This window comes from Acomys russatus, chromosome 1 (assembly GCF_903995435.1).
Source record: "Acomys russatus chromosome 1, mAcoRus1.1, whole genome shotgun sequence".
Classification (NCBI taxonomy): Eukaryota; Metazoa; Chordata; class Mammalia; order Rodentia; family Muridae; genus Acomys; species Acomys russatus.
Window position 1 is genome coordinate 64,383,048 of NC_067137.1, and position 14,240 is coordinate 64,397,287.

General features: G+C 40.2%; 1 protein-coding gene across 1 annotated transcript in view; it reads left to right on the forward strand.

The window, feature by feature from the left end:
* Positions 1 to 14,240, forward strand: part of Akap6 (A-kinase anchoring protein 6) — a 443,673-nt gene that overhangs the window by 310,930 nt on the left and 118,503 nt on the right. The window contains 1 exon segment of the mRNA XM_051145949.1: positions 1,713 to 1,861. Coding sequence (XP_051001906.1) covers positions 1,713 to 1,861 — 149 coding nt within the window.

Sequence of the window (14,240 nt, forward strand, 5' to 3'; positions counted from 1 at the left end):
CGCTGTTTTTAAAAATGATTTTTTTTTTCTTCAAATCTGTCTCATTTGAGTTTGTGTTTGGACTAAAGCATAGAATTAGGGGGAAAAAACCTTGAGAGAGCCTACAAAGAGATTTAGATTGGCAGAGGCACTTAATCTTAGCAAAGGAACTCTTTAGTTCTATTCATCAGCACATCTATGTATGTACGTATATACACCATCTATGTACATACATGTATATATGTGTATATACAGGTCCATATCATCTATGGATATACATATATAATTCTTAATCTAATTGAATCTCTTCTTATTAAAGTCAGTTGTTTTGAGCATGAAAAAAATCTAGATGGATGATAGAAACTGGTTTTGGACTTTCTAAAACTTTAATACATAGCTATAGTAACTTAAACACTATCTCTTTAAATTTTCCGTGGAAATTTAGAGCATTCATAACTATCTGCTGGTGAAAAGCAACAACATAAGATTTCTAGTGGGTTCAGGCCCTTTAAGTAATCACCGCTTAGTCAAATTCCTCTCTTCTCCATAGCTGACTCCTAAAGACAAGAGACCAGGCAGAAGGCCTTCGCTGGTTCCGGGGGCCAAGAATAGAAGGCTGTAGCTGGCTTAACTTCTCTTACATATGACACACTTCTGGTGGCTACCCAGCAGCTGGCTAGTGTTCTAGGAAAATACACAGTGAAATTATGAAATAGATTTAAGATTGATCAGAAATGTTGATGTGTTGGATTTTGTGAAGCATACTGAAAGAAAAGCAAGAGTCCCCTGGATCCTCAGTGCATGAGCGTTCAACATTGCCCCTCCCCTCCATCTCTGAGAAGCTTGCCCTTGAGAGGACTTCATTCTCACCCTCTGCTGGTGTTCTAGGGGACCCAAAGGCACAGGGACAGCAACAGCTGCAATGCTGTCTACCCATCTGCCCAGTGAGCTTCCACGCAAAAATAGTTCTGCATTCTTTGCCCTCTGAATGACAAAAAAAAGTAATTCAAAATAAAATCAAAAAGAAAGAAAAGAAAAAACTAGCATTAAATGAAATTAATTACTTTATTTTTTTTTTAGCAGATTAGTTACTTTCCTTTAGTGAAATTACTAACTTCCCATTGAAGTGAGCCCCCAAGTGTTTATGAAATTTAACAATTCAAGTCTATGTGTAAGTAAAGTCACTATATTCATTATTTAAAATTATTAAATTTACAGAGAGTAAAAAATGCAATAAATGAAGTATATTGCCATTATTAAATATGTAGTAGACTTAATAGTAGGCATCTTACTTCTCCCCAGTGAAGAAAATTTTTAAAAAAGCATTCAGAAAAAGGAATAAATATACACACATGAAATATCCTAGTGTATGAATTGAATGGAGACTTCTTTTAAAAGGCTACATCCGTGGCAACACGAGGAAGAGCATTATTAAGGGATTTCATTGAATTTTTATGTAAAGTTTTATCATGCCGTGTTATGATGGCAGGGATAGTTTGTGATATTTACCTAGTCTTCTGGGCGTTCATTTATTCGGGTCATATTTTAAGAAAGAACTTATAAGATTCGGATCTATAATGTAATTCTGTAATATGCCCAGCTGATCCCATTAAATCCAACCCTGCACAGGCAGTATAATGGTGTGAGCAATTCTCTTTCTTTCAACTGTTACACCTCACTTGAAACGCATTCCTTCTGGATTAAAAGAGATTCTTCTTTGCTTTTCTCTCCAGGCTGAGGTTCAGCTCTGCTACCTGGAGGCACAGAGGGACGCTGTTGAGCAGATGTCTCTCAAGCTGTACAGCGAGCAGTACACCAGCGGCAGCAAGAGGAAAGAGGAGTTCGCCGATATGTCCAAAGCGCACTCGGTGGGAAGCGATGGGTAGGGGACCACTCTTTTTGTTGTTTATTCTCACTAAGCTACTGTTCCTTCTGGTAGGTGCTAGGCAGGCATTTCCTTCCTAGCTAGCAGACAAGGAAAAGCGCAGTCACGTGGTGCTGGAGCTGAGGACTGAGGGCTTTATCAGCCTCTCTCATCTCAAGCCAAAACTTCCAAACTTTGTTACTGTCTGTAAAAAAAGACGGTCTTGCGATTTAGGATTGCTTTCGGGGCTGTATTTTATTCATAATATTGGTCTCTCTTTCTCAGAGATCGTTTTTAAAATTTATATTCCCTCTCTCCCTTAATATCACTGTCTATGTTAGTGTTTGTTTATCAGATTTCTCAACACCAGAACTCCATCAGAACACAATAGGAAGTAAAGGGCTAGTAATTGTTTAGAGACCATGGTTTAGCCACTCATCTTCACACACAGTCAGCTGGAATTATAGATAGTTTTGGACTTTTTACTTAATATTTGGGACAGGGTCTCACGTAATTCAGGTTGGCCTTGAGCCCATTGTATAGTGGTGGCTGACCTTGAATTCCTGATTTTCCTGCCTCTACATCCCGAGTACTGAGGTGGATTGCTACTATGCCTGCAAAGACTGATGCCTGAGATGTGTATGGTATGTGAAAGAAGGCACCAGCATCAGTGATCCGTGAGCAATTTTGTTCAATCTGAGATATACTGTTCCACTTAGATAGGACTACCTACCCATGGTCCTCAATACTTGTCATGTATTTAGATATTTATGAATGTCTATAAAGCTGCACAAGCACTGTCCATTGTGTTTATATGTTTCTCTGTTCCCTAACGCAATTCTGATATTTAGTAGATGATCATTAAAGAGGAAAAGTAGAGATAAAATTAAATTATTTCATAGTTTTAATAAACAATTATCTTTTTCACTTTTATGCTTGGGCTGGGCAACAAGAGATAGACACTACTCTCCGAGGCTACATTACATGTTTATAGCATGGTATAAACCTGTGAAAATAACTCTGTCCAGAATATTCCCTGAAAGACAGCATGAAAGAAACGTTTTCTTGCACTTGGGTATATTCATTCTTTTTTGTTGTTGTTGTCTTTTTTGGGACAGCGTCTCACTATATACCTCTGGTTATCTCAGAACTTACTATGTAGACAAGACTGGCCTCGAACTCACAGAGATCCACTTGTCTCTTTGCCTCCCAAGTTCTGGAATAAAAGGTAGGCACCACTACACCTGGCTTTTGAAGTACTTAGATTTGTAATGGACTTGCAACCATTGTACAATGTTATAGGTTGCATTAGCACATAGAGTAGAGATTCTGTCCTGTTATAAAAATTTAGGACATAAGAATATAAGAAAAATATCAGAGTCATATTTTGTTTAGAAATGAGAATAAGTAGTATATATGATCTGTCATTCTACCAGGTTGTTTTCTACATGAGAGACCTGTTCTTTAGTTAACTTGTGTTTCTCAACTCAATAGACATTTTTCTATTCACCAGAGGGGGTGGGGGGTGAGGGAAATAGCAGCAAGTGAGAAGTAGAAGGTGAAATCTTAGAGCATGAACAATAAGCTGCTTTGAGGCCCTAATGTGCTTTAAGTTCTCAAAATGCCTAAGTAGTCTCTGGTGTGCATGCAAGCACAGACTTTAGGTCACATTTTCGTGTTTTCTAAAAGCCCCGGGGTTGGGCAGCATCACGTGCCTCTGACCTCAAGATTCCAAGGGCCCAACCTGAATATTCACTGTGGGCTCTGCACATCATAAATCTGCCCTGGGAACTGCTTAGTTAGCAACAAGCATTGTTCTGTGACGTGGGAGTAGGTGAACTTTCCTGATGTCCTTTGTCTATGCTCCTTAGGGTGCTGAAGGATGTGCATTGTGCAGAAACTTAAGAGTGCACTGAAGGAAAGCCAACTATTTAATAGCAAGAACAGAAACCGATCCTGCCTTCTCATCCCTGTTTACACACAGAAAAGCACTGTTTGAGAAATCTCTGTGGGTGAGGTTATCTGAGGTGCCTTGCCCCCAAGACTCTGCTCCCACAACCAAATCTGTAATTCTGAAGCCTTAAAAACATAGCCTTGTAAAATTACTTACTCTAATGATAGATAACCTTCATTAACCATTTTTTTGGTTGTTACATAGAGTGAGTGTTGTTTCCAATAAGCAAATGTGGGAATAGCATTGGCTAAAGAGGAAATTAAGTCGGTAATCCAATTCATATACTTTCATTTTCTCCTTATTCTTACATGTATGCGCAGATTGTACGTACTAATTCCGTTGTGCAAGATTACTTCAGAGAAAGCACAACTGCTACAATGAATGGTACCCTTGAATTTCTCCAGGTTTTATGTAGCAAAACTATTCCTTTTGAAATGGATTTATAACCTCTCTGGCTTGGTGAGAAGATGTTTATTAGGGTGGTATATCAAAGTTTATGCCCAACTATCAATTTTGTGGTTAGCCGTCTTGGGTGGATATCATGGGAGGATTTTTCTGAATGCAAAGGACTGTGTTCTAGTGCTAGTGCTTGCTCACCTGTGGGAGACATTTGAGTATACATGATGGCTTATACCTCATGGTCCCATCGTGGAACCATGACTTCTGGGTGGCCTGCAATATACGGCTCTTTGTGATACTTCAGGGAAATAAACGCTGTTACTTTTTATTTAAGTGAGAGCAGTATTGATCGTTTTCTTTCTTTCATCAAGTAAGTCTTTGCTGAGGGCCCACTGTGTGTGGTTCAATGCCCTACATGTGGCTTAGCAAGACCGCTTGCATCCTGTGTGCTTCAGAAACAGTAGCCCTCTCTTTTCTTCCTACAAAGAGGTTATCTGATTTCACTTTTTAAATAAAGTTTAAGGATACAGTGAGAAAACTTAGTTTAGATCATTAGCCATGCCTTTTGTTCAACATATAAATTAGGGAATCAAAATATCCAACAACTCAATGATTCATTAGCCCAGGATAGAAGATTTAAGATAGAGCTAAAAATCACAGTTCAGAACCTTGGGTCATGAATATAATGGCTGCTAGGCGTGGCTGTATGCCTGTCATCTTAGCATGCAGGAGAAGGAGACAGATAGTGTTTGAGGGCATTCTATGAAACAGCAAGTTCCTGTCTCCAAAACTACCACCACAGACAGCAACAACAGAACAAAAAAACAGATAACCCAACAAGTCATTCAACCTCCTCTCTGAGGTTTGGACTGTACCCTTGACAGACTTTTTATCATAAACTCTGCATTGTGCAAATTCCATGCTGTATAAAACTTACCATGGGAAACTTTTTAAAAATTTATTCATTTATTATTATGTATATAGTGCTCTGACTGCATGTACACCTGCAGACCAGGAAAGGGCATCAGATCACATTATAGATGGTTGTGAGCCACCATGTGGTTGCTGGGAATTGAACTCAGGACCTCTGGAAGAGCAGCCAGTGCTCTTAACCTCTGAGCCATCTCTCCAGCCCCTACGATAGTCTTAAGGATATTTTATTACATGGATATGTTTTTGGCAAATGCCTGCAAAACAGTGTGTGTGATGATGCCTGGCTGTGAGCTCGGCTACTTGGAGATGAGAGAGGAAGCTCATGGATCCAAAGACTTCAAGAGTTCCAAAAAGTGGAACAAAACCCTTAGACAACTCAAATAAACTCATTCATTTGAGCAATATTTTTAAGTGCATTCTGTAGTCAAGCTCTGAGTAAAGTGGAGATTGGCTGGGAGGAAGTGGGATGACCTTTACACTTAGAAATGCACAGTTTAGTTTTACAAACAGGCAGACCTATAATCAAAATGGTAGAAAGTATTTTAAGTATTGAGTTAGTAACATGGGAGGGTTAGAGGCCCATTTCTGGACAGCAGAATTCAACGTGGACTGTGTCCAGGAGAACTGGAGCAGGCCAAGGATGACAACAGAGGGCCCTGGAAGTGAGAGAATTCTCATTGCAATCTGAAAAGTGCTTTCTTATCATCACTTACAAAGTCAGAGCATAGTTCTATACTTTTAGTGTAGTATTACGTTGGTATTTAGCTCTGCTGTAGGGGAGGGGAAGTGGAGTTCTCAAAACTGAGGAGATGGCTGCATGAGGCACAGCAGTGTCTCTGCACTCAGCTCACTGTCCCTTGAATCTGGTGTGCTGCCAGGCACATGCTAGGTGCTCACATGACTAAGTAACTGAGGCTGATGTGGAGCCAGCAGAGAGGGTGCAAAGGTCAAGAGGGTCACTAGATTGCTGATGTGTGCCCCTCTCCCCACCTCTGGAAAACAAGATAGAATGTTGAAGGAATGAAGAAGAACATTTGAGAAGGTTAACTCCAGATCCGGGGTTTAATCACTGAGCATATGGTCTTAGCCATGATCACTGATGGAACTTTAAAGCCAAAAGTAACCCCTTCCTTAACCTACTTGATCCACCTGCATGCACCACCAGCCTAAAATTTTCCTTCTATACGCAGTTTGGGGTGGGGGCTAGGGTGGGGGCTGGGGGTGGGCCCTGAGGTGGGGGTAATGACTAGGCCTAAAACTTATTAGTTACTGAGATTCTTTTTCAGTGATCTTTAAAGTGTGTTCTCTGAGACAGCAACATCGATGCCATCTGTGAATTTGTTAAAATGCCATTTCAGGATTTCAATTCAGACCTATAAATTTGGAGAACTTGGGAATAGACAGTACAGACATCCTAAGCGAACAAGCTTTCAAGAGTGATTTCTGGAATTTTGGGGCACACTCTTTGGGCAATGAAGATTTTTCAGGTTAGGAATTAATATAAAATATGGTTATAAATAAGACTGAAGATGGAAGATATAATTAATAGACTAATCCTCAGCACAGTGTGGGATAAAGGGAATGAGAGAGGACAAGGCACTCTGATGTCCCAGTTGCTTGAATGACTTTGGTGTCGCTAAAGACTGAATATTAATTGAGCACCTCTTAAGCAGAGGACATGCAAGGCATTGGGGATATAAAGTCAACAACATGAAGAATTTTGACAGTTAAATATAACTCAATGGAGGATCATCCAGGCTTGGAAATGATAAAAAACATGTCTCCCTAAATGAAGTAGTATGTGAAAACAGCTAAAACAGTAAAGGAAGGAAGTGACGGTATTCTAGAGGCTAGAGAGATGGCTCAGTGGGATAGAGTACCTGACTGGCAAGCTTAAGGACCTGAGTTTGAATTCATAGTCCCCATATAAAGAACTGGGCATGATTTTGCAGCCCCAAAACTCCAGCTTTGGGTGGCAGTGTGATATCAGAGGTAAGTGCATCTCTGAGAAGTCAGAGGCTAGCCCAACTAGCCAGAACAGTGAATTTCCTGTTCAGTGAGATACCCTGTCTAAGGAAATGAGGCAGAAAATGATGGAGGACAACACCTGAGGTCCTGCTCTGGCTTCTACATGGGAGCACATAGGCAAGTACAGCCATGTCCATGCAACACACACACACACACACACACACACACACACCATAAAACCAGTATTCTGAAAGAAGTATAAAGAATATATTGGTAAGAGAAAATTTACACATAGCTTAGTTAAGAGGCCAAGAGTAATAATAATACACGTCTGTGGCTGTAATCTGAGTACACGGGAAGCTGAGGCACTGTGGTAGTTATAACTTTTTATTTCAATTAGAGCTTTTGCCAATATGCTACACAAAACTTCTTTTTAAAAACAAAACAAAACAAAACCTACAGAATGGAGAATTCCAGGTGGTATCCTAGCTGACAGTAACTGAGGGCTATATAGTTCACCATTATTTCCCATCTTTAAGCTAAAGCTCCTGTCTGCACAAGATCTTCACAAGAGCAAGCAAGTTAAAATTCCAGCATGTTCATGAATAGGCATGCCGTCATGGAGGTCAAATGGCTGTTGAGGAGAGGAGCTAATGAGGCTGGAAGAGACTGCCTGCTGATGCCTTCTGGAGGAGAGAGAATCATTTTTCTTTCCGGGTGTGGCCACTAACAAGCTGTCCATGGCTCTGTGGATAACCCTACACCATGTGCACATGGGCAGTACTACCTGGGCTCAATGGGTTATTAAAACAATAAAACAGAAGGCATGAAGTTGGGAGGGAGATGTCTTGGGGTGGTGTGGTAGAGTTGGAGGAAAGGAGTGGAGGGCAGATAGAATCAAGATACATTGTATAGCTAGAATTTTAAAATACTTAAAATCTATAACTTATCGATGTTATTAGATATGCTCAAAACACTTCTAACCGCAAATAATATTAATCTCTAGAGACAGTCATGCGTTCTCTCTAATCTGTGTTCTTCAATGAGAACATGTACCAGGTTAGAAAGTAAGACTAGAATTTCAGTGGCACCATGTGCCTTGATTAAGACATTTAAACTCTCCAAGACCCATTATTGGTATATAAAATGGGACTCACCATCCTCGTCTACTCATGCACATTTCTGCAACAAGAAGATGTGACGATTACATACGAAAATACAAAAATATGTGTGAGAATCAGTTGATGAAATATTTATTATGCAAACATGGTGTTGGAGTGGTGCGAGATACCAGGAATGCAAAAATGTGCAAAAGCTTTCATCTCTATCGTGTGGATGGAGGGACGACGAAGAGGAAAAGAAAACCACTGGCTTAGATACGTCATAACCCATGGACAGAGCTCCAAATACCCGGTACCACAGGACTATTAGGCTGACTAAGGCAGCCTGACTTGAAAGGGTAAAGGAGACTTAGGAGAGAAAGGAACGTTTGAGCTACCTGAAATGATATATACATTGTAGCAAATGAGGAAGTGGGGAGGAAAGGGACAGAGGAGGCGAGCCTGTAGCTGTTAGACAGCAAGTGTGCAGAGGGTGTACCTCGAAGAGCGCTGTGAATCGTTTGGCACTGAAGAAGCACACAGAGATGATTCCCAACTCGGAGTGCTTGGGCCAGTAAGGATTCCCAAGAGAGATTTTAGAAGATACCTTATTATTCCTGCCTGTGTAAGGCTTTCCTTGCATCTTGAGGAAATTGAACAATGCTTGTTGGAAACTGGGGTTCGGGGTAGGGGAGATGTAGCTAAGGGTTGTATCTTATATTGAAGGAAGCAAGTGTCACGCCCTCATCACACTAGACGTCAGCATAACATGCTTTCCAACCATGCACAAGTTATTCATACACAATGGCTTGGATGAAACGGCGAGAGGCTAAAAGTGGGAAGGGAAAGATGAGGAAAAGACATGCCTCCTGGGTAGTGTGAAAACACAGACAGAGATGCTCACACAACATCCCCCAAAGAGAACTGGTATTGACAAGTGAAAAGAAATGAATCACTAGTTAAAATATTGCTTGATTAAAGACCAGGTTTGTTTCTCTAAATTAATTAAGCAGTAAGCTACGCTGAGTGGCTTTAAACACCTGAGAGGAGATGTAATCACCCTGGGTTTCAGTGCCTCGGGTGATCTTCTGGCTTTCTACCGAGCAATAGGCTGCACGTTTCCATCCAATCAAAAACAGTTGTGTTCAGTCAATGCCTATCCCCTGCCATCCTCCAACAACCCACAAAGAGCATTTTGAATTCCTGATTAATGAGTAGTTTTGGAATGTGCTTACATAAAATATTTTCCATGGACTTTCCACGAGTCATCGAAATAAATACCGTGTCTTACCTGTCCCAGTATTGAAATTATCCTTACAAATGGGCCAAATCACTAGACATCTCCAATAAACCATCCATCTTTGCTTCATTTCTACTCCTCCTGAGTCTTACTCTATGCCAATGTAGTACGTAGCTGCTCAGTGTTTGATTCAGATCCTTTTAGCTCCTTCTAGGGTGATTACAAGTATTATTAAAGTGCAACATGTGGACAAAAAAGCAAAAACAGCCAGGCTCAATGTTGTGTGCCTATCTCCCCAGCTACCCAGGAGAATAAAGCAAAGGAAGATCACTGAAGCCCAGCACATTACTAAAAATAGCACTTTGAGTGTTAAAACATACAGAAAACACAAGACAAGAGAAACGTAATTACTTGGTATCGCAGGATTATATTCTTTGAATATATGTAAATTCATTAGATGTAGAGACTTAGGCAGTTTTCTAGTAATGTTCTAACCCCATCCATACCAGGGGCTGACAAGCAACAAATCAGAAAAGATTGAAAGTCTACTCTGCAAGGAGGTATGACTTCAATGGCAGGAGTATTGCTGGATGCTAGAGACAGGTAAAGGTGCTAACAAACCTTGAGAAAGCACCTAAGATAGACCTAATTGATAAGCGCTCTTTCTTCCACTGGTGAAATGTATTACTTCAAGACACATTAAAGTATTTAAATGTAGGTCTCCCAAGGGGGAGAGAAAGGGAGGGAGGGAGAGAGGGAGAAAACCAGAGAGAGCATGAGAATCAAAACGTCTAGGTTATATAGTGAAGATTCTTTGGGGGAGGGGAAGCCCTCCCCTGGACTGGAAAGTTCAGGGCAGAGGGCAGGGTATGCCAGCCATGCCCTGAGCAGCTACGGAGTGAGGGATGCTGGGAGAACCTGGTTAAAAAGGCTCCTCAGCTGCTTGTCCTGGGTCTGAAACCCAACACTAGTCAAACACATTGTAGCATGCGGAGCAGAAACATTTTAAAATTACTTCCTTTGATCATTCTCCCATCTTCTTCCTCAAAGGATTCGAGTCAGTTTCAAAATTATTTTCACTAAGATAAGTTGGGCAAAAATAAAGTAATTGTAAGAAAATTTAGAAGTGAATATTTTATGCATACCCTCAAGAATGGCTGGGGTTTGTCTCTAAGATTCCACTCTCCAAAGAAAAAAATAAAATTTCACTTCATTATCAATGCATAGTCTTATAAATAATAAATATCAGTTTGAAGCAAGCTCTTAGTCACTAAGACTGGACAGAAATTTCTCCTTGTTATTTGAATGTGAAATGTCTGTGGCATGTCTTCAAACGTGTGGTGCCCAGGTGGTGGCGCTGTTTTGGGAAGTTGAGGAAATTTTGAGACCTGGAGACCTGGTGAGGAGAGACATGGTCACTGAGGAAGGGCCTCATGTTCATCCCCTGCTTCCTGGGCCAGTGTCCATGTGAGGAATTCCACTTCACGTCCCCACAGCCATGGAGTCATTCCTCCACGTTTTCTCTTGCCATGACTGAGTGAAGTTCTGTGAGCCACTGGTCGAAAACAAATCTCCTAAGTCACAGCAATGAGAAGGCACCTAACACGCTTCCCTATGGGTCCTTCTGTTGCTTGTTTTACAGCATAGGATTCAGGCCCAAGCCCTCGTACTTAATACAGAAGTGTTCTGTCGCCGAGAACTCCGCCAACCCCTCTCCTATTGTTCTTTAACTGAAAGCAAGGTATCTGTGTCACGTCTCTGGAAGAGAATCTACGCTCTTAAGGCAGGGTTTGGATGCAAGCTGCGCGATAATGTCTAAAGATACAGGCATAGTTGTGTAAGTGACTGAAAGCCTGCGTGCACGTGCGGCGCCCTTTGAACAGGGTCAGCTCCCTGGAGACAAAGTCCTCTTGCGAGAACTTTTGCTACCAGAATTCTGTTAGAGACTGGGCAGCAGAGCGCTATTTTCAGGTCATGGCATATGACTCCTGTCCTAACTCAAAGATAAATATTTCTTATTAAACATCTGAAAACTAGCGATACTTAAAGTTGAGTGGACGTGCACGCCTTTAATCCCAGCACTCGGGAGGCAGAGGCAGGCAGATTGCTGTGAGTTCGAAGACAGCCTGGTCTACAACGGGAGTCCAGGACAGCCAAGGCTACACAGAGAAACCCTGTCTCGAAAAACAGAAAAACAAAAACAACAAAACAAAACAAAACAAAAGTAAAGTGGACTTCTTTACTAAGGCCTGAGCTCCCAAAGCCACACTGGCATGCAAATAGCCGGCCTAGATCCTGAACCTATCAGTGCACACAGTAATGAACACTCATTTCTAAAGAGAACAGGCCGTGTCTCTTGCTTTTTGTTCAGAAGTATAGTTTTCTTCCTCCGTTCTCCCAAATTTCTAATAGTTTTCACAAAGTTTTTTAGTCCAGTGACTTCTTGAAGATTTGTTTAAGAGCTTGACTTCCTCCCAGCCATGCAGAAGTCTATGTGGGCATTTCTAAGTATATGAATTATGTCTGTTATTTCAGTGACAGGTGGTCTATGAGGAATGAAGACCAATTATTAACAAGTTTCTATCCTTGACTTTACTTTTTAAATATATTTTCATGTCTGTGTATGAGTATATATATATATTTGTGTTATATATAAAACATTTGTATATATGTTTGTATACATATATAATACACACATATATATACATACACACACACATACACACACACATACACACACACATACACACACACACACACACATACACACACACACACATACACACACACACACACACATATAGATAGATAGATAGATAGATAGATAGATAGAGAGAGAGAGACAGACAGACAGACAGACAGGAAGACAGACACACAGACAGACAGATCGGGGAGGGAAGGAGGGGAATGCTGCTGAAAAGAACCCCATATTCTTTCTAATTCTTTCTATTTATTAATGGCAAAGTCAGGCTCATTTTCTCCCAAGGAATTTGGTCGTGACTTTTCATTCAAAATAGTAAATTAGTGTCCACACTTTAATATGTTTAGAGTGGAAAGGAATTCTATATACAATTGTGCCTATTAGGGTCCATGCCTGGAAAGCTAAATTTTATTCTTTAAGTCACTATGATTGGGCCGAAAGCCACTTTACATCCCTCTTCTGTGCTTACATTCTTTATGGAGTGGAGGCTAGTGGGAAACTCCAAGCTATTATTAGTGTTTTCCTTCAGTAAAACACTTAAATTATATTTTTGTAAATTTTTTTCCCACTTTCTTTTGTGTCCTTTTTAAAAACCAGGGACAAACTTCCCTGCTCAAATAATGTGAACAGTGAATACTTAGTGAATATTTGAGAAAAGAGTCAATATACTAAAGATACTTGGAAACTTAGATCATTTAATAAATCTTTTAGTACAGGTAGGTGTTTTTAGATATATGTTAGTGTGAACCATTAAGTATAAAAAAGGTCTGTGTATGTATATGTATAAACTAAATATATAATACATGTACATACATATATAATACTTATCTTAAAGTAGAAAAACAATGGTTATTTTAGTATTATCTTCTCCTCAACCTATAATCACTATAATTTAATGATTTCTTAATTTGGTTGTCTGTTTTAATCAAAATTCCTTAGTGAAGACCTCATATATTCACACCCACCTCCCATGGATTTCACTTGGGTAAAACTTTATTGTTTAAGCAAAGTTTAAGTTGAAATGTTGAGTTAATGATGCCCACTTTAAATACCAAAGGCTGAATGCATTTGTGTATTAAACACTTAGCCAGTCAGACAGAATTCCCATCAGGATTCAAGAGAAGGAAGAGTCATTCCTGAAACTATGCTAGCCTCACAAATGTGTATTGCCATTCTATCTACGGGGGAAAACATACCAAATCAACCTGATAGTATTTTTCTATTATTATTAAATGATGTCTTGGCATCTTTTTTAACAGTAAAATGGGCAGAGTGGAATGGTGAGCACGAAGATGGGAAATCGTTCTGGCAATCAGTTATAGTTATTAAACACAAACTTAGGAATAATGCCAAAGGAACACCTGTACATTTCTCAATGGCCTTGCCTCTTCTCTCTGTCTTAGTCACTGTTCTATTGCTGTGCATAGATGCCACGGCCAAGGCAACTCTTATGAAAGAAAGTGTTTCATTGGGGCTTGCTTAGTTTCAGAGGTTTAGTCCCTTATCATCTTGACGGGGGAGCATGGCCACAGGCACGGTGAGCACGGTGTTGGAGAAGTAAACGAGAGCGACATTGTGATCTGCAGTCAGTGAGAGGGATCCGGGGCTTTTGAGACTTCCAAGCCCACTCAGGTGACACACTTCCTCTAACAAGACCACACCCTCTAATCCTTTCAAACAGTGCCATTCCCTGGTGACCACGTGTTCTAGCATATGAGCCTCAGAGGCCATTCTTATTCAAACCTCCATATAACTATCAACTAAACACAATCCTGGTTCTACAATTGTCTAGCAAAAACTGACTTTGAGTTAGAAGACTTTTTATTCCCATGATTAAACTTTTAAACCTCTTAAAATGGAAATATCATATTTAGAACAGAATGTTCAACTCTCAGGTCCTGGGGATAAAACAATGAAAAAGCCTTTGCTTGGTAGACATGACCACATACCCAGTTAGGTCCCTAGCACTGAAAAACAAACACAACTACTTTCTGTTTTTATTGCCAACCAATTCAACACAGGTATATGACAATTTAAAGAAAGACTATGTAAAGGAAAACATACAAGATATGGTCACTTTGTTGTACTTTCATACAACATAT